The sequence below is a fragment of the Rhinoraja longicauda genome, chromosome 7, assembly GCF_053455715.1.
Source record: "Rhinoraja longicauda isolate Sanriku21f chromosome 7, sRhiLon1.1, whole genome shotgun sequence".
In the NCBI taxonomy this organism is placed as follows: Eukaryota; Metazoa; Chordata; class Chondrichthyes; order Rajiformes; family Arhynchobatidae; genus Rhinoraja; species Rhinoraja longicauda.
Window position 1 is genome coordinate 14,515,373 of NC_135959.1, and position 19,451 is coordinate 14,534,823.

The 19,451-nt window shown below is 42.0% G+C and overlaps 1 protein-coding gene across 1 annotated transcript in view; it reads right to left on the reverse strand.

Annotated features, from left to right (window-relative positions):
• The window catches only part of mgat4a (alpha-1,3-mannosyl-glycoprotein 4-beta-N-acetylglucosaminyltransferase A), a 208,941-nt gene extending 199,070 nt beyond the window's left edge, over positions 1-9,871 (reverse strand). Inside the window, exon 1 of the mRNA XM_078402138.1 lies at positions 9,391-9,871. Coding sequence (XP_078258264.1) covers positions 9,391-9,484 — 94 coding nt within the window. The 5' untranslated portion in view covers positions 9,485-9,871. The remainder of the gene's footprint in view (positions 1-9,390) is intronic.
• Positions 9,872-19,451: the final 9,580 nt, after the last annotated feature.

A 19,451-nucleotide genomic window follows, 5' to 3' on the forward strand; every position in this document is an offset into this window, starting at 1 on the left:
AAGAATGCCAGATGCTTAATTCTCACCCTCTACACTTTGATTCTGATAAATTCCCTAGCATGAGTTTACTTAAAAGGCAATTTAACAAGTTATAAAGATAGCTGTGCAAGGAGGAACTGCAGATGCTGGTTTATACCGAAGATAGACACAAAATGCTGGAGTAACTCACGAGTCAGGCAGCACCTCTGGGGAAAAGGAATAGGTGATGTTTTGGGTCGGAGAGCTTCCTCGCCATGAATAAATGAAGTGTTGTGATAACACAAGACCTGGAACCTCAGTTGTAGGATTGAAACATTGAAAAAAGTGAAGTAAGGAATGGGAATCTAGGGACTCTTCAGTCAAAACTAGGCACCGCTCATCACCTGGCCAATACCATACCTACGGTGAAGCATGGTGGTGGCAGCATCATGCTGTGGGGATGTTTTTCAGCGGCAGGAACTGGGAGACTAGTCAGGATCGAGGGAAAGATGAACAGAGCAAAGTACAGGAAGATCCTTGATGAAAACCTGTTCCAGAGCGTTCTGGACCGCAGACTGGGGGGAGGTTCGCCTTCCAACAGGACATCGACCCTAAGCACACAGCCAAGACAACGCAGGAGTGGCTTTGTGACAAGTCTGTGAATGTCCTTGAGTGGCCCAGCCAGAGTCCAGACTTGAACCCGATCGAACATCTCTGGAGGGACCTGAAATAGCTGTGCATCGACACTCCCCATCCAACCTGACAGAGCTTGAGAGGATCTGCAGAGAAGAATGGGAGAAATTACCCAAATACAGGTGTGCCAAGCTTGTAGCGTCGTACCCAAGAAGACTTGAGGCTGTAATCGCTGCCAAAGGTGCCTCAACAAAGTACTGAGTAAAGGGTCTGAATACTTATGTAAATGCAATATTTCAGTTACTTCTTTTTAATTACTTTGCAAAATGTTCTAAACGCCTGCTTTCGTTTTTTTATTATGGGGTATTGTGTGTAAATTGATGATTTAAAAAAAAGAATTTAATCCATTTAAAAATAAGACTGTAATGTAACAAAATGTGGAAAAAGTGAAGGGGTCTGAATACTTTCGGAATGCACCGTATATGGAAGAGAAATTGATGCTATGATGAATCATAAATCTTGTAGGCATATCATGAAAGAATTACTTGAATCGGTGAACTGCAACATAAATGCATGTACTGTGTATAAATGTTGTCAAATATTATAAAGTATATATTTTGGGAAACAAATCTGATGAGAATTGTGGTTTACTTTAATTCATTTCCAGAATTTAGGCATGTCAAGTATTTAATTCCCATCCCTAATTCCCCATGAACTGAGTGGATTGCTAAATCTTTTCAGAGGGTAGTTTGGGGACAAAGGAGCCATTGTGGAAAAAAACGACAGATCTTTTTCTCTGAAGGACATTAGTGTACCATGTGCAATTTTTATGACAGACCAGTAGGTTTGTGGTCACCACTGCTGATACGATCTTTATCATCCAGATTTACTTATTAACATCTTTAAAAGTTTCCCAGTTGCCTTGGTGAATTTGTCCCAATGGATCACGAGGAAAGGTCTCTGGATTAATAGTCTCATAATGATATAACCACTTGGAAGATGCACTGGACCTCTCCACTCCCTCGGTTGTTCCATCTGCCGCCACCCCTCATTCAGTTCCAATCTTCACCTTCCTTTCCAATCAAAATTCCAGAATCCAAATGGATGCAGATTATCTGTTCTCCACTTATTACCTCCCAGTTTCGGTCACTATCTCCGCCCACCCCTCCATCACTTGACCACAATGATCAATCCCTCGTCCCCTGGATTCACCCTTCGCTTGCTAGTTTTTGCCCATCCATTTCCCCCCAACCCCTCCCCTCATGACACCGACTATCACCCCCCCTACTCTTTCAATCTAGATGAAGGGTCTCAAACTGAAACGTCGACTCTGTATTTCCTTCCACAGATGCTGCCTGAGCTGCTGAGTTCTTCCAGCTGCTCTCCTTTTCCCACCATTCGTTATGGGAATCTGGTGTCAGGCTTACAAATGACAGTACCTGTTCAGCATAGCTGACTAACTAAGGCCTTAATAGTGGGGATGATAATTACTTTGCAAAAATTTTGAAACACCCATTTTCACTTCCTCATTCTGGGGTATTGTGTGTAGATTGATGATTTAAAAAAAAGAATTTAATCCATCTTACAATAATGCTGTAACGTAACAAAATGTGGAAAAAGTGAAGGGGTCTGAATACTTTCTGGATGCACTGTACATTCCATGAATGATAGGTTTAGTTTAGTTTAGAAATACAGCGAGGAAACAGGCCCTTTGGCCCAACAAGTCCATGCCGATCAACAATCCCTATATTCTACCACTATCCAACACACCAGGGACAAATTTACAATTACACAGCTGCTCTCCTTTTCCCACCATTCGTTATGGGAATCTGGTGTCAGGCTTATGAATGACAGTACCTGTTCAGCATAGCTGACTAACTAAGGCCTTAATAGTGGGGATGATAGCTTGTTAATGACTTTGGAAAGGCAAATTAACCAGTGAATGAAGGGTTTTGCGTAGACAGCTTTGGTGGTATTTTTCCGCTGACTTGCAATGCCAACTATGATTATTCCAGGTCGCAGAGACATGTGGCAGAACAGGAATCACTGTGGTCCATGTTGTCGATCATGAACTCTACCCCAGATCCATGATCAGAAGCTTGTGGGCACACTGAAGGGAATAATGAACTTCACTGTTAATATTTGATTTTGCCAAGAGATGGCTCCAAAGAGTTTGGGAGGTGATCCAGGTTTCTCAGGGTCTCGCTGTGCACCTTGATTGTTAGATGGTACAGTAGGGTAACCTGCCCCTTTAAAATATCAATCCCAATACCTGCTGCAATGTGGGTGAGACGACCAACTGCCCCTTTGAGGACCCTGCATTTGCCAAGAAGATCTGGAAAAGGATGCAAGTTTCATTGTCAAGGTTTGTCCTGACCAGCTGCACAACAGACACCTACAAGCTGCACCCAGGGATTCAGACAGAGACAAATATCAACTTTGGCCTGTCCACAAAGTGTTGGTTGTCTAGATTGTTATCAGAGATGCCCAAACGTAAATGCTACCATTTGGCATGTTCCAGGCTGCAAGAATATGTACAAAAGGAGGCATAGCAGCTTGACGAAGCAATCACTAAGGCTTTGTGGGGAAGGACTACAACCTAAAGAGTTGGCTCTGGGGTACAGTTGCTTCCTTACAGCACCAGAGATCCAGATTCACTCCTGACTGCAGGTGTTGTCCATGTGGAGTTTGTACGTTCTCCCTGTGACTGCGCGAGTTTTCTCTGCGCGAGTGCCCCAGTTTCCTCCCACACTCCTAAAGATGTACAGGTTTGTAGGTTAATTGGTTTCTGTCAATTGTAAATTGTCCCTAATGTGTGTAGGATAATGTTTGTGTACGGGGTGGTCACTGGTTGGCGCGGACTCGGTGGGCCTTTAGACTGTTTCTCTAAAGTCTAAAGGGCCCGCAGCTACTGAACACTGAGGAGAAGAATCCCATGTTACAGCTTCTCATACATTTGATGGGTTTACAGTTCAAACAGCCCATGAGTGGCACAGGTACTTTGTAAATAGAATATGTTCATTATTCCATCAAACCAATGCATTGATTGATTATTCTGTGGATGTGAAGAAAGACAGGTTTTGATTCCATTGTACATCTTGCATGTATTTTTATGAATAAAGCTTATTTTTTACATTGAACTTGGAGCGGTTTGGTAGAGAGCCTTTGTAGGGGAAGTTCTATGCAAAGCACATCCCCACTACATGCTTCAGTGAAAGTTTCACTGGTTGAGCTCAGCCCCACCTATGTGTAAATGCAAGTGTTGTCTGTTTACTGTGACTGACTACTGAAACCAGTTTTTCCAGGGAGACCAAAGAAGATGCAAAAGTGACTTTCAAAGACCATAACAAAATGTGCAGCCAAAGGGGAAACGATTGAACCGTTTCGGGTTTATCTTTAGAGAAATGAAGAGATGGCCAAGGAGTGTGGCACTCTTAGATAAGTGGCTGCAGTACAAGCACTGACCAATCTCCTTAAACTGCCAGACTGAAAGCATGCAGAAAACCGCAAAGTTGAACAGTTTTAGGAGGCAAACAGACATGAGGACAAGGAGAAGTAGCTTGATATGAAAAATAGAAACAGCAGCAGGAAACGAGAAAAGCAGAAACTGAGTAAGATAGAATTGCAATATAATGTGGATATTTCCTTAAACACTAATAATGGCGGCAGAGTGCACAGTGGCGCGGCGGCAGAATTGCTGCCTTACAGCGCCAGAGATTCGGGTTCAATCCTGACCATGGGTGCTGCCAGTATGGAGTTTGTACGCTCTCCCTGTGAACGCGTGAGATTTCCCCGGGTGCTCCGGCTCCTCCCACATTCCAAAGACGTACAGGTTTGTAGGTTAATCGGCTTCGGTAAAATTGTAAATTGTCCCGAGGGTGTAGGACATTGCTAGCGCATGGGGCAATCGTTGGCCGGCACAGACTCTGTGGGCCGAAGGGCCTGTTTCCACCCTTTATCTCTAAAGTCTAAAGTTGGGTAGAGGACCCGACCCAAAATGTCACCTGTCCATTCTTCACAAAGATGCTGCTTGACCCACAGAGTTTCTCCAGCACTTGGTGTTTTAACCTATTTCTATTCTAAACCTCTCACCACAGATGCTATCGATCCTCTCACTGCTTTCTGCTTTCATTTCTGATTTCCAACACCTGTAAATATTAAAATATAGAACCTTGGTCACCGTGAAATTAGACCAATGTGCACAGCTCTGGGCTCCGTGATATTAATAAAAAAGGGCACTGGAGTAAATGCAAAAGTGATTTACAACGACAGCAACAGAATTGAAAAAAATCGCAGCTATTGGAAAAATTTGGTTTTCTCTTTGGAAAAGGGGAGGTGATGCCATGACAGTTATTGGTCTTTAAAATAACGAGTAGGTTGGACACGATAGATGCAGAGAGCAATGGAGGGGAATTGAAAACTGCATGCCAAAAATGCAAGAAGGTTACTATTAAATCCTGTGAAAAGTGAGCAAAATTCCTTATTCAGACTTGTTCAAATGCATCACCCATTACCACTAAAATATTGAGTGGAAAAAAGGATGTGACAATAGCCAATAGAAAATCCTTCTAAAAGGAAAGAATTCTTGTGCAGCATAAATACCGCCACAGATGAATGGTATGTTTTCATACTTAGTTTATTTATTCCTGTGCTATCAGCACAAGTCGTCTAAACCAGGATGTACAATTTAGAAATAGTGTATTCAAAGGCAAATCAGGTGCGTATAGTGGAAAAAGGAATCCATTGGGATCATTAGAGAGAAACACATATGACAATATGTCCAATTGTCCAACAGAAATTGAAGACTAGATCACTGAGATTTCACACATGCAACAGTTAAGAGGCCACTCTGGTCTGAAGAGGTTAACTGTCCAAAATTAAATCGTATCACACCCATTAAATCTTTGAGCTTTTAATATGTTCGCTCTGGCAATTTTACCTCGCATCTAGAGTGCAATGCAGAAATGTTGCAGACCAATGTACTTGTATGAAGAGCTGTACATCAAGGTGTCTCGGAAAGAACTGCAGATGCTAGTTTACACAAAATGCCAGAGTAACTCAGCAGGACAGGCTGTGTTAGGAGTCTGCCCTGACTCTCTGTTTGAGGAAGGGTCTCAATAGACAATAGGTGCAGGAGTAGGCCATTCGGCCCTTCGAGCCAGCACCGCCATTCAATGTGATCATGGCTGATCATTCACAATCAGTACCCCATTCCTGCCTTCTCCCCATATCCCTTGACTCCACTATCTTTAAGAGCTCTATTTAGCTCTCTCTTGAAAGCATCCAGAGAATTGGCCTCCACTGCCTTCTGAGGCAGAGAATTCCACAGATTTACAACTCTCTGACTGAAAATGTTTTTCCTCATCTCCGTTCTAAATGGCCTACCCCTTATTCATAAACTGTGACCCCTGGTTCTGACCTGGTTCTGGATTCCCCCAACATTGGGAAGATGTTTCCAGCCTCTAACGTGTCCAATCCCTTAATAATCTTATATGTTTCAATAAGATCCCCTCTCATCCTTCTAAATTCCAATGTATACAAGCCTAGTCGCTCCAGTCTTTCAACATACGACAGTCCCGCCATTCCGGGAATTAGCCCAGTGGACCTACGCTGCACGCCCTCAATAGCAAGAATGTCCTTCCTCAAATTTGGAGACCAAAACTGCACACAGTACTCCAGGTGCGGTCTCGACCTGAAACCATACGTATTCCTTTTCTCCAGAGATGCTGCCTGTACACAGAGGTGCTGTTTTGGAGAAGTTAACTTATCTTCAACAAAGACACCATTTTTGTTTTAAAATGTTAAACTACGCTGTGGTTCCCACCTGAAGCTGCAGTAATATTCACGCTTGATGAGCTCTAAATGATACTCGTCTTGCCAAAACCTATGACGGGAAATTTTAGACCAGCACTTTACAAAGATGTCACTAACAGTTGATAGGCACAAAGTGATGGAGTAACTCGGCAGGTCTGGTAGCATCTCTGGAAAAAAGGAAAAGGAATTGATAATGTTTCAGGTCGAGACCCTTCTTCAGACCCTGTCTGAGGAGAGGTCTCGACCTGAAATGTCACCTAACCCTTTTCTGCAGAGATGCAGCCTGATCCGCTGAGTTACTCTTGTGTCTATCTTCAGTGTAAACCAGCATCTGCAGTTCCTTCCTTCTCACTAACAGTTCAAATGCTTCTGTACACAGCGTATTAAATTTGTTTATCTCAGTGTGGAGAGTTCTATCGGCACTATCTTATCATAATCATATATATACAGCCGGAAACAGGCCTTTTCGGCCCTCCAAATCCGTGCCGCCCAGCGATCCCCGTACATTAACACTATCCTACACCCACTAGGGACAATTTTTACCTCCATCACAGTGAGGGGGTGTTTGGAGTCACTGTGATGGACGTTTGTGTTGGGGTTATGTGTCTTGTGTTCTTTTTTGTGTATGACTGCTATGTAGTTTCGTTCGGTACCTCGGTACCGAATGACAAATAAAGCTCTGTTGAACTGTTGAATTGACCTACATACCTGTCTTCTCCTCCACCTCCTTCCCCACAGCTAAGAGAAAATTAAGATTTGGAAATTCCTTCCGGAGCACCTTCCGTTCTCAGCCTTCAAAAGCAGCAGACTTGCGATGGCAGCAACATTTGACCCCATCTGTCAGCAAGGATCTGGGTTCAAGCCCCATTCAAGATACTGAGACTGACTTTGCAGACTTTGACTTTGTTGTTAACACTCGTTAACATGTGTGGGAAAGATCCCCTCAACATTTCTCTGAACAGCTGAATTGTTCAATACCCAGGGAAATATTTATCCAACAACCAAAGCTGTCATTATTAGTCTCAACGCTGCACTAGGGACCCAGTGCTCATAAATCACCCTGTGCACTGCTCGACGGTACATGCCATTTATCTCACTGCTTCTTTTGGTTCTTGCATATATCCCTGCAGATAACAACAATCATATTTCCAAAATAGTGTATTTACTGGGAAACGCTCATCAGGCCAATGGTTGTAAAAATCTTTGCAGCCAATGCAAGCTCTGAGTGTTCATTAAGATATCTCATTGACCGAGATTTTTGTTACACATTCTATTATTTGCTTCTTCAGTTCAATGCTCACTTTTGTTTACCTATGCTCTGTGAAGCAGCTTGGATATTTTCCTCTGTTACAAGTGCTATATTAATCGAAGCTACACATACTTTGGAGCTATTTCGGCCAAATGCAAGCCAGTGGAGCTGGCTCAGGAAGATAAATTGGTCGACATAAAAGAGTTGGACCAAAGGGTCCTTGTGGTATAACTCTATGATTCTACATTGCCTTTCACAGTTTCAGGAACTGTTTGCAGTTTCGTGAATGATCATTGCAAAAACTGCCTCTACTTACATCGTACCTGAAAAGGAAGATGATACTTTAGCCAGAGGGTGGTGAATCTGTGGAATTCATTGCCGCAGACGGGTGTGGAGGCCGTAGTTGGGTATGGTTAAGGTGGAGATTGACAAGATATCGAGTACGGGTGTCAAGGGTTATGGGGAGAAGGCAGGAGAATGGGGTTGATAGGGATAGATCAGCCATGCTTGAATAGCGGAGCAGACTCGATGGGCCGAATGGCCTACTTCTGCACCCATGTCTTATGATTCCGTTGGTTCAAGGTAAGGGGAAAAGGCACAATTGAACTTCTGCAAAACAATCATGCCTGTCACTTTCAAACGTCAGACAGCAATTGAGTCTGAATACTCAAGCTTTTGAATTTCTTCTATTCCCGCCGAGAACACACAAGGCTATGGAGAGCAAGCAGGAAAGAATGAGCTAGAATTTACTGGACTACATTCCATCTCTCATCTGGTCAATTTAAAGAGCCCAGTGCTTTCCCCTTCTCGCTCCCCAGCCGGTGAAATGGTTATGTTCACATTTACTAAGAGGACAGAAACAGCCGGGCTAGGCTAAGCCACAATACTTGCATAACAACCTTCGTTGCCAACTACATTGTATTAGAAGGTAGAACGTATTCAGTAATGTTAGATTAAACTCCAAGATAAATTTCATTCATCTGCACTGCATGCGGGAAGAATATTTTTAAAAACACACACACACATTGGCAAGGCCGGATTCATTATGTGAATTTAACCAGTACACTGTCTTCGGCAATCCTCAACCAACATAAGTTATTTAACTACAAATGAGCAATGTCCACAACTGTTAAACTTATTTAAATTGGACGTTTTTAGAAACAAAAATTACCCGCAGAATGGAAATCCGTCCTATTTCACAATTCGTTACAGAGCAGGGAACCGCAACAGTAAGTGGAATATTCAAAACTGCCAGCACTTTTTAATTCATAAATCAAACGAAATGTCTCATATGGATTCCTTCACGTGGAGACATAACACACTCAGGCGACCTGTTCCTGCTGCACGAGATTTGCACCTCACGGGACTGAGCCCTAACTAAACCTGGTCAAACTCAGGCGCTGAGAAGTCACAAACTGGCCAACAGGAGAACACAAACAGAAAATACCGCCAGCTTCCCTCTTTCCTATTCACTAGTCTAGAAGTATTGCCACAAAACGCACGTTTCAAGTCACACATTCCTCTCTGTACACACACTGAATGTTGGCTGGCAGCTAAAATCCCAAACGTGACAAATGCAAAAATCGGTACCTTTTCACCAAACACACCAGGATTTAACTTGAATCTCTAATGTACAGTCAAGACATTTATTTATTTTTCCCCCCTACCCTGAGGGATCTCGATTAACAAAAACACACGCACACTTATTTATGGATATTTGGAATGTGAAACTGTACCTTTTCCATTTTGCCAGGCTGTGTACCAGGACAGGCTGAGGAAGGAGGTGAGAAACACTGACACAGTGGCCAGAGTCCCATTCCTGAGCCTCATTTCATTGCTCACCGAGTCTCCGCCGTAGTTTCGCTATCTCTCTCATAGCAAGACAAGAGCTGGTGCTCTGCAGTCCGCACCCGAGTCCCCTGCTGCTTCCGTCTACCAGCAAAAATCTTAATTACACCACAGATTATTTTTCTTTTTTTTTCTGTTTTTAAAAAAATTCGAAAACAACAACAGCAATTTTTTTTGCTGTGATAAAGGTTCTTTTCCAAGCCACCTACTACTTTCTGTGCAGCTTATGAGTTCCGCATAGATGCCAGAGGAAAAGCTAAATGGAATTCCTCCCCTCCTCCCCTTTCAGTGTAGCAGGCGAACACTACAAAACGTCCAGGAAGCGCAGCATTGAAACAAGAAGAGCTTTTTGCTCGCCTGTGGTTTTCTTGCCGGGCTCCGGTAGCAACAAGCCCCGCCCTCCCTCAATGCCCATTGGCTCCCCTTCGCCACCCCCCGCCTACCGCCGTGCCCCCGGAGCACGGCGCCCATTCGCGATTGGACAGCCCGCCTGTCCGTCAACCACGATGTCACAACCAAGGGTGTAATTATACAAGCCTGTCAATTTCAGCTCCAGAAGAGAGAAGGGTTTCGCTGCAAGGAAGAATGTTGCCCAGGAGGGCAAATCATTCGGCCGCTGACGACAATCACATGCAGGAAGGCAAAGAAACCACAACGTGCAACAATAATAAAATTTTAAAAATGTAAAAATGGTACAGACGTCTCAGTTCAGCTTCCAACTATTCTTTCTGATGTTTATGAATACTTTCAGTGCCGCTTGGCATTTTGGAACTGTGTATAAAGGTTGTTATTAGAAAATGTCAGTCCTCAGTTCCCAAACACCGTGTTCTGTTTGAGGGTAGCTGGAAGTATTTAGACATGTATCACATTTGGGATTTTTGCCTGAGTTTGACCAGGTTTAGTGCTCATTATATATATATATAATATCATAGTTATTATAGACATAGTTAATCCATTATATATATATATAACCATATATATATATATAATGGATTAACTATGTCCACACCCGAAGTTGGTAGACAGATAATATTATATATATATATATAATGAATTAACTATGTCCACACACAAAGTTGGTAGACAGATAATATTTTATATATATTATATAAATATAAAAATTAGATAATATTTTATATATATCAACACATTGACATGTATTGATATTGATATCAATTGACAGGCTTGTAATTATATATATATATATATATATATATATATATATACATTGACATGTATTGATATCAATTGACAGACTTGTGATTATATATATATATATATATATATAAATATATATATATATAATTACAAGCCTGTCAATTGATATCAATACATGTCAATGTGTATATATATATACACATTGACATGTATTGATATCAATTGACAGGCTTGTAATTATATATATATATATTTATATATATATAGTGGACATAGTTAATCTATTATGTATATATATATATATATATATATATATATATATATATATACACATTGACATGTATTGATATCAATTAGCAGGCTTGTAATTATATATACACTGGAATATCGAAGGATGAGGGGGGATCTTATTGAAACATATAAGATAATTAGGGGATTAGACACATTAGAGGCAGGAAACATGTTCCCAATGTTGGGGGAGTCCAGAACAAGGGGCCACAGTTTAAGAATAAGGGGTAGGCCATTTAGAACGGAGATGAGGAAGAACTTTTTCAGTCAGAGAGTGGTGAAGGTGTGGAATTCTCTGCCTCAGAAGGCAGTGGAGGCCAGTTCGTTGGATGCTTTCAAGAAAGAGCTGGATAGAGCTCTTAAGGATAGCGGAGTGAGGGGGTATGGGGAGAAGGCAGGAACGGGGTACTGATTGAGAGTGATCAGCCATGATCGCATTGAATGGCGGTGCTGGCTCGAAGGGCTGAATGGCCTACTCCTGCACCTATTGTCTATTGTCTATATATATATATATATATATATATACATTGACATGTATTGATATCAATTGACAGGCTTGTAATTATATATATATATATATATATACACATAAAATACCAGTTTAGATATAAAATTAGAAATTTACATATATATAAATCCTTGAAGGATAATATACTAAAGATATAAAATTAGAAATCTGTGTATATATATATCTACATTTCATATATATACATTTCTTATTATATATATGCACATTTCTAATCATATATATGCATTTAATTATATATAAATAATTAGAAATGTATAAATATATATATAATTAGAAATGCACTATATATATATATATAATTAGAAATACATTATACAAACTCCTCCGTCCACTGGCATCGTCCCGCCATCCCTCAAAATCGCTGCTGTCACCCCCATTCTGAAAAAACCTGGTCTAAACCCTGACACCCCAAACAACTTCAGACCAATCTCCAACCTACCCTTTCTGTCCAAAGTTTTGGAACGTGCTGTAGCTTCCCAACTAAAATACCACCTCTCTACCAATAACCTGTATGAAACTTTCCAATCTGGATTCCGCTCAAACCACTGTACTGAAACTGCGCTCCTCAAAATCACAAACGACATTCTCCTCTCCTCCGACGCTGGCAACCTCAACATCCTCATCCTACTTGACCTCAGCGCCGCCTTTGACACCATAAATCACTCCATTCTCCTCACCCGACTTGAAACCTCCCTTAACATCACCGGCACAGCCCTATCCTGGTTTAAATCTTACCTCTCTGACAGACACCAGTTCATCTCCATTAACAACTGTAAATCCCCCACCGCTCCCCTCCCCCAAGGTGTCCCCCAAGGCTCAGTCCTTGGCCCCCTCCTCTTCATCCTCTACCTGTTCCCCCTTGGTCAATTAATCCGCCATCATGGTCTCAACTTCTACTGCTTCGCCGATGATATCCAGCTCCTCATCTCCACCAAGTCAATCTCCTCCACCACACACTCTACACTCACAAACTGCATTACTGAAATAAAATCTTGGCTTCAATCAAACTTCCTCAAACTCAATTGCAACAAATCTGAAATCATCATCATTGGTCCAAAAATGCTCACCAAATCCACCCAAAACTTCATCCTCAACATTGATGGTCTCCCAGTATCCACCTCACCTCACATCCGGAATCTTGGAATCATCCTTGATCAAACCCTCTCCTTCGACAAACACATCAAACACATCACAAAGACAGCCTTCTTCCACCTCAAAAACATTGCCCGTCTCCGTCCATCCCTCTCCTCCACAGCTGCAGAAACCCTCATCCACGCCTTCATCACCTCCCGTCTGGACTACTGCAACAGCCTCCTCTATGGCGCACCCTCAAAAATCATCAATAAACTTCAATACATTCAAAACTCCGCTGCCCGTCTACTCACACACACCTCGATCCGTGACCATATCACCCCCGTCCTTTATAAACTCCACTGGCTCCCCATCCCCCAGAGAATCCAGTACAAAATCCTCCTCATAACCTACAAAGCCCTCCATAACCTGGTCCCATCCTACCTGACCGACCTCCTCCACAGGCACACTCCCACCTGCACCCTCCGCTCTGCCGCTGCCAATCTCCTATCCCCCCACATCCGGACTAAACTCAGATCCTGGGGGGACAGGGCTTTCTCCATCGCTGCTCCCACCCTATGGAACTCACTACCCCAAACCGTTAGAGACTCCCCCACACTCACCACATTCAAAACATCGCTGAAGTCTCACCTGTTCAGTACTGCCTTCAACCACTGAAGGTCACCTCACCTACTGTCTCCTTTCTCTGTTCATTTATTTATTTACTTATTTATCTATTTATTAATTTCCCTATGTTCTCAAAATCTCTGTAAAGCGTCTTTGAGTATATGAAAAGCGCTATATAAATAAAATGTATTATTATTATTATTATTATATATATATATATAATTTTTCTTTGTTTTAAAATTAGAAATGTGTTATGTATATATATATATATATATATATATATAACGCATTTCTAATTTAAAAACAGAAAAATAATCAAACTTTTATTCTAAAAGAAATCCATATTAAATAGACGTATTTGTCTTTCAAGAACAAGGAAAAGGACATAATTATCTTGTCCGAAGAAGGTTCCCAGCCTGAACCATCATCTGTCCACTCTCTCCACAGATACTGCCAGACCCTACGAGTTCTTCAAGCACTATTGTTTTTTAATTAGCTCACGATATCAGCATCTGTAATTCCTTGTTTCTTCTTGATTAATTTTGTTACTTATTGTATTTGTTAATTTCACGGTTTGTTAGTAACATTGTAAGTGCGGCCTTGTCTCAAATTGCCCCTCAAGCATTTGGAAAGAAATATAGATTTGCAACATTTCTCAAAGAATAGAATGCATTCCATTTGCCTTCTTTAAGAAGAGACCAAGTGATGGGAGGAAGCCTTCTACTTCTTAGGCAGTGAGTCAGAAATAAGAATGTCTTGACCCTTGGACTATCTTTAATTGGATTTTACTGGACTTTATCTTGCACTAACTGTTATTCCAATATCATGTATCTATACATTGTAAATAGCTCGATTGGAATAATGTATTGACTTTCTGCTGACTGGTCAGCACACAACAAAAGCTTTTCACTGTACCTCGGGACACGTGACAATAAACTAAACTACTTCCACTCCATCTCAATGCACAAAATCCCATGTGTTAGTTTTTAGTGTAGTTTAGAGATACAGTGCGGAAATAGGCCCTTCGGCCGAGAGAGAGAGAGAGAGAGAGAGAGAGAGAGAGAGAGAGAGAGAGAGAGAGAGAGAGAGAGAGAGAGAGAGAGAGAGAGGGAGAGGAGAGGGAGAGAGAGGGAGAGAGAGGGAGAGAGAGAGGAGAGAGAGGGAGAGAGAGGGAGAGAGAGAGAGAGAGAGAGAGAGGGAGAGAGAGAGAGAGAGAGAGAGAGAGAGAGAGAGAGAGAGAGAGAGAGAGAGAGAGAGAGAGAGAGAGAGAGAGAGAGAGAGAGACACACACACTTCCATCCTAGTTCCCTAATCTTGTCAGAGCCGTGCCACTCCTATCTCCATCTTTAAAGGGCCTGTCCCACTTAGGCGATTTTAAGGCGACTGTCGGTGACTAGGCTGTCGCCGAGCGTTCGCCGGGGTGTCACAGGCATGATCGTGAGGAGTCTTCAATGAATTGTAGCTGATCTCGGCACGGCGCAAGGATACATTTTCCAGATAGAAATTTCTTGGCGACAGACAATAGACAATAGGTGCAGGAGTAGGCCATTCGGCCCTTCGAGCCAGCACCATCATTCAATGTGATCGTGGCTGATCATTCTCAATCAGTACCCCGTCCCTGCTTTCTCCCCATACCCCCTGACTCCGCTATCCTTAAGAGCTCTATCTAGCTCTCTCTTGAATGCATTCAGAGAACTGGCCTCCGCTGCCTTCTGAGGCAGAGAATTCCACAGATTTACAACTCTCTCACTGAAAAGGTTTTTCCTCATCTCCGTTCTACATGGCCTACCCCTTATTCTTAAACTGTGGCCCCTGGTTCTGGACTCCCCCAACATTAGGAACATGTTTCCTGCCTCTAACGTTTTCAACCCCTTAATAATCTTATATGTTTCGATAAGATCCCCTCTCATCCTTCTAAATTCCAGTGTATACAAGCCTAGTCGCTCCAGTCTTTCAACATATGACAGTCCCGCCATTCCGGGAATTAACCTAGTAAACCTACGCTGCACACCCTCAATAGCAAGAATATCCTTCCTCAAATTTGGAGACCAAAACTGCACACAGTACTCCAGGTGCGAAGCTTATAGCAAGCGCTGTCGCATGCTGTCCCCAGGGTTGCTAGGTTGTCGCAGATGCATTTAGAAGCACGTAATATTAAATTCAGAAATGGCATTTAAAGATACCAGAAGATAGTTTTGGTTAACCAATTTATTTACCGTCAGGACATTTGACAGGTAGATAGGAGGCGACAGTTTGACGGTCAGGTAAGCGTGGGAATTTCGCGATGTTTCCGAAGACGGTGTAATCTCTTAGCCGGGTGCTAGTTTCACAAAAAAAGTAATTTGTATCGACCTGACCCGGCATTGTCGTGGTCATTGTCGTAGGGTAAAAGGAAATTTCGGCGATCTGCTACGACTTTGACAGTCGCCGGCAGTCGCCTTAAAAATCGCCGAAGTGAGTCAGGCCCTTAACCCTCTATGCAATCTGCAGTCCTCCAATTCTGGCCACATGCACAAAATGACTGAAATACACAAGTCAGTAAATACCAGTAATAAAATACAATAGATTATTATGTTGTAAACGCATAACCTTCACCAGAACAGCAGGAGCTGCGCTAGTTAAAAACAAAATCATTGGAAAGATTAATGAAACGAAAAGCTGATATATCCCAAGGACATGGTGGGTGATCTGTCTACCAGGGTTTGACAAAGATGGCAATAGAAGAAAGAACTGCAGATGCTGGTTTAAACTGAAGATGGACACAAAAAGCTGGAATGACTCACTCTGGAGAGAAGGGATGTATTGGTTCTCACCTTCCAAAATTCTTCCAAGTCTAGAATGGCTTCTACAAATCGAAGGGTGGAAAATGTGGTTCTGGCATTTAAGAAATGTGGGAGAGAGGAAATGTGAAACTACAGAATAGGTTGAGTAATTACTGGAAACTACAGGTTTTTTTTAAAAATGGTAATTAGGCATCTAAAAATATAATTACAGATTCACCATTCAACATGGATGTATGAAAGGAAAGTCACATTTGTTGAATCTCCTGTAAATTTTTAACAGAGTGAGGTTGTAAATAGCTGAATAATCAATCTGGTTTATTTGTATATAAGAATTGTTTCAATAAAATGGGAGCATAAGCGATATGTATTAAGAATTAGTTAGTAGTCAGTAAACACAGTGAGAATAAGAGTATTATGTGCAATTGTAAGGCTGTGACAAGTGAGGTGCTACCTTGTCATATTTGGGACCCTGTTGTTCAGAATTTATACCAGTGAATTGGATAATGGGATCATGTGTAGTGTATCCAAATTTGTTGATGATACAAAGCTAGATGGCTGTGTGAGTTAAGATGCAGAGCCATCTAAAGCTAAATTAATGAGTAAGGATGTGGTAGAAACTGGAACATATAAAATCATCCACTTTAGAGAATAAAATAGAAAGAGAGGTGCACTTTTTGAATGGGTGGGCAATCTGGCCAAAAGGTGATGTGGAAAAGCTCTTAAAAACAGCAACGCGGACTCAGCGCAGCAGTAGAGTTGCTGCCTTACAGCGCCAGAGACCCAGGTTCAATCCTGACATACTGTCTGAACGGAGTTTGCTTATTTAAGTAGTGACCGCGTGGGTTTTCTCCAGATGCTCTGGTTTCCTCCCACACTCCAAAGACACACGGGTTTGTAGGTTGATTGACTTTGGTAAAATTGTAAATTGTCCCTAGTGTATAGGATAGTGTTGGTGCATGGGGTGATTTCTGGTCGGCGCAGAGTCGATGGGACGAAGGGCCTGGTTCTGTGCTGTATCTCTGAAGTCTAAAGGGTGGCAATTGAAAGCCATTGATGTTCAGAGAGCTCATGGTGTCTTTATGGACAAATCATTTAGAGTTAGCATGCAGATACAGAAAGCAATTAGGAAGACAAATATCATATTCTGCAACACTGAAGGAGAATTTAAGTGCAAGAAGAAATATGTCTTACTGAATTTACATTGGAGCACATATGAATATTGTGTGTAGGTCTGGGCTCCCTAATTATAACCATATAACCATATAACAATTACAGCACGGAAACAGGCCCGTTCGGCCCTACCAGTCCACACCGACCACTTTCTCTGACCTAGTCTCATCTACCTGCTCTCAGACCATAACCCTCCAATCCCCTCCCATCCATATACCTATCCAATTTACTCTTAAATAATAAAATCGAGCCTGCCTCCACCACTTCCACCGGAAGCGCATTCCACACAACCACCACCCTCTGAGTAAAGAAGTTACCCCTCATGTTACCCCTAAACTTTTGTCCCTTAATTCTGAAGTTATGTCCCCTTGTTGGAATCTTCCCCACTCTCAAAGGGAAAAGCCTACCCCCGTCAACTCTGTCCGTCCCTCTTAAAATTTAAAAAACCTCTATCAAGTCCCCCCTCAACCTTCTACGCTCCAAAGAATAAAGACCCAACCTGTTCAACCTCTCTCTGTAGCTTAAGTGCTGAAACCCAGGCAACATTTTAGTAAATCTCCTCTGTACCCTCTCCATTTTGTCGACATCCTTCCTATAATTTGGCGACCAGAACTGCACACCATACTCCAGATTCGGCCTCACCAATGCCCTGTACAATCTCAACATTACATCCCAACTTCTATATTTGATGCTCTGATTTATAAAGGCAAGCATACCAAACGCCTTATTCACCACCCTATCCACATGAGATTCCACCTTCAGGGAACAAGGCACAGTTATTCCCAGATCCCTCTGTTCCACTGCATTCCTCAATTCCCTACCATTTACCCTGTTTGTCCTATTTTGATTTGTCCTACCAAAATGCAGCACCTCACACTTATCAGCATTAAACTCCATCTGCCATTAGGGAATACAGCAATGGTGCACAAGATGAATTCAGAGATAGGGAGTTTATGTTATGCGGTTGAGACCGAACTTTGAGTTCAGAAAACAATGAAGAATGATTCCTTTGAAATTTTTAATGATGAATGACATATTGGCTGAAGATGGATATCTAGAACCAGGAGTCATAGTCTTAAAATAGAGCATTGATCATTTAGGGCAGAATTATTTTTTATTTCGTAATATTCGAAAGAAGTTCACAAACATAACACAATCCAGATTATACAAAAGATCATCAACAGAAACATCAAAAGAACAAGAAGATACACAAATTATTATGAGGAGGGTAAAAGACACACTATCCTTTCAAGAGAGAGTTAGATTTCGCACTTAGGGCTAAAAGAATCGAGGGAAATGAGGGAGAAAGCAGGAATGGTGTACTGATTTTAGATGATCAGCCATGATCATATTGAATGGCGGTGCTGGCTCGAAGGGCCAAATGGCCTACTCCTGCACCATGTGTCTATATTTCTATGTTTAGTGATGTGCTGATACAAAAGCGTGAGAAAATACCTACAGATAAAGAGAAAAGGTCAATGGAGCAATGAAAAATACATGAAATGACAGCAACGCCTCTGGTGGAGAGGAGAAAAAGAAATCACAGGTCCATGCCATGTGCCCACATCACCATAGCTTTAAAGTCGAACAAATAATTTCCTAAATATCAGTCTATTTTCCCTTCATCCTGAAGACTGAAATCCCTCTTCAAACCATAAGGAAGCACTGTTATGAAGAAAAGCTAGGAGTTTGAGATCACTAATGTTAGCAAAGAGATATGGACGCTGTGTAAAAATGAGAAATTGGAGTAGAAATAACTTATAATGAAAACTAGGGTGCCTCACTTCAACCAGCTAATCCATCATCCAGATAGATAGATTCGTGATTAGTACGAGTGCCAGGGGTTATGTGGAGAAGGCAGGTGAATGGGGTTGGAAGGGAGAAGTAGATCAGCCATGATTGAATGGCGGAGTAGACTTGATGGGCCGAATGGCCTAGTTCTGCTCCTGTTACTTATGACCTTATGACCTTACTCTTCTGTATTTGGCTTAGTTGAGTTTCGAGGTACAAAATGGATGCAAAACAGGCACTTTAGCCCACCGGGTCCACGTTAACCATCGATCACCCATACACTAATTCTATCCATTTTCGACCTCCCTACACAATAGGGGAAATTTGCAGAAGCAAATTAACCTACAAATCTGCACGTTTTTGGAATTGGGAGGAAACCAGAGCATCCTGAAGAAACCACACGGCACAGGGAGAATGTACAAATGCTGCACACACCACACCTCTAGCAAGATTGAACCCTCACATTGGCGCTGTGAGGCTGAGGGGGGATCTTATAGAAACATATAAAATTCTTAAGGGGTTGGAGAGGCTA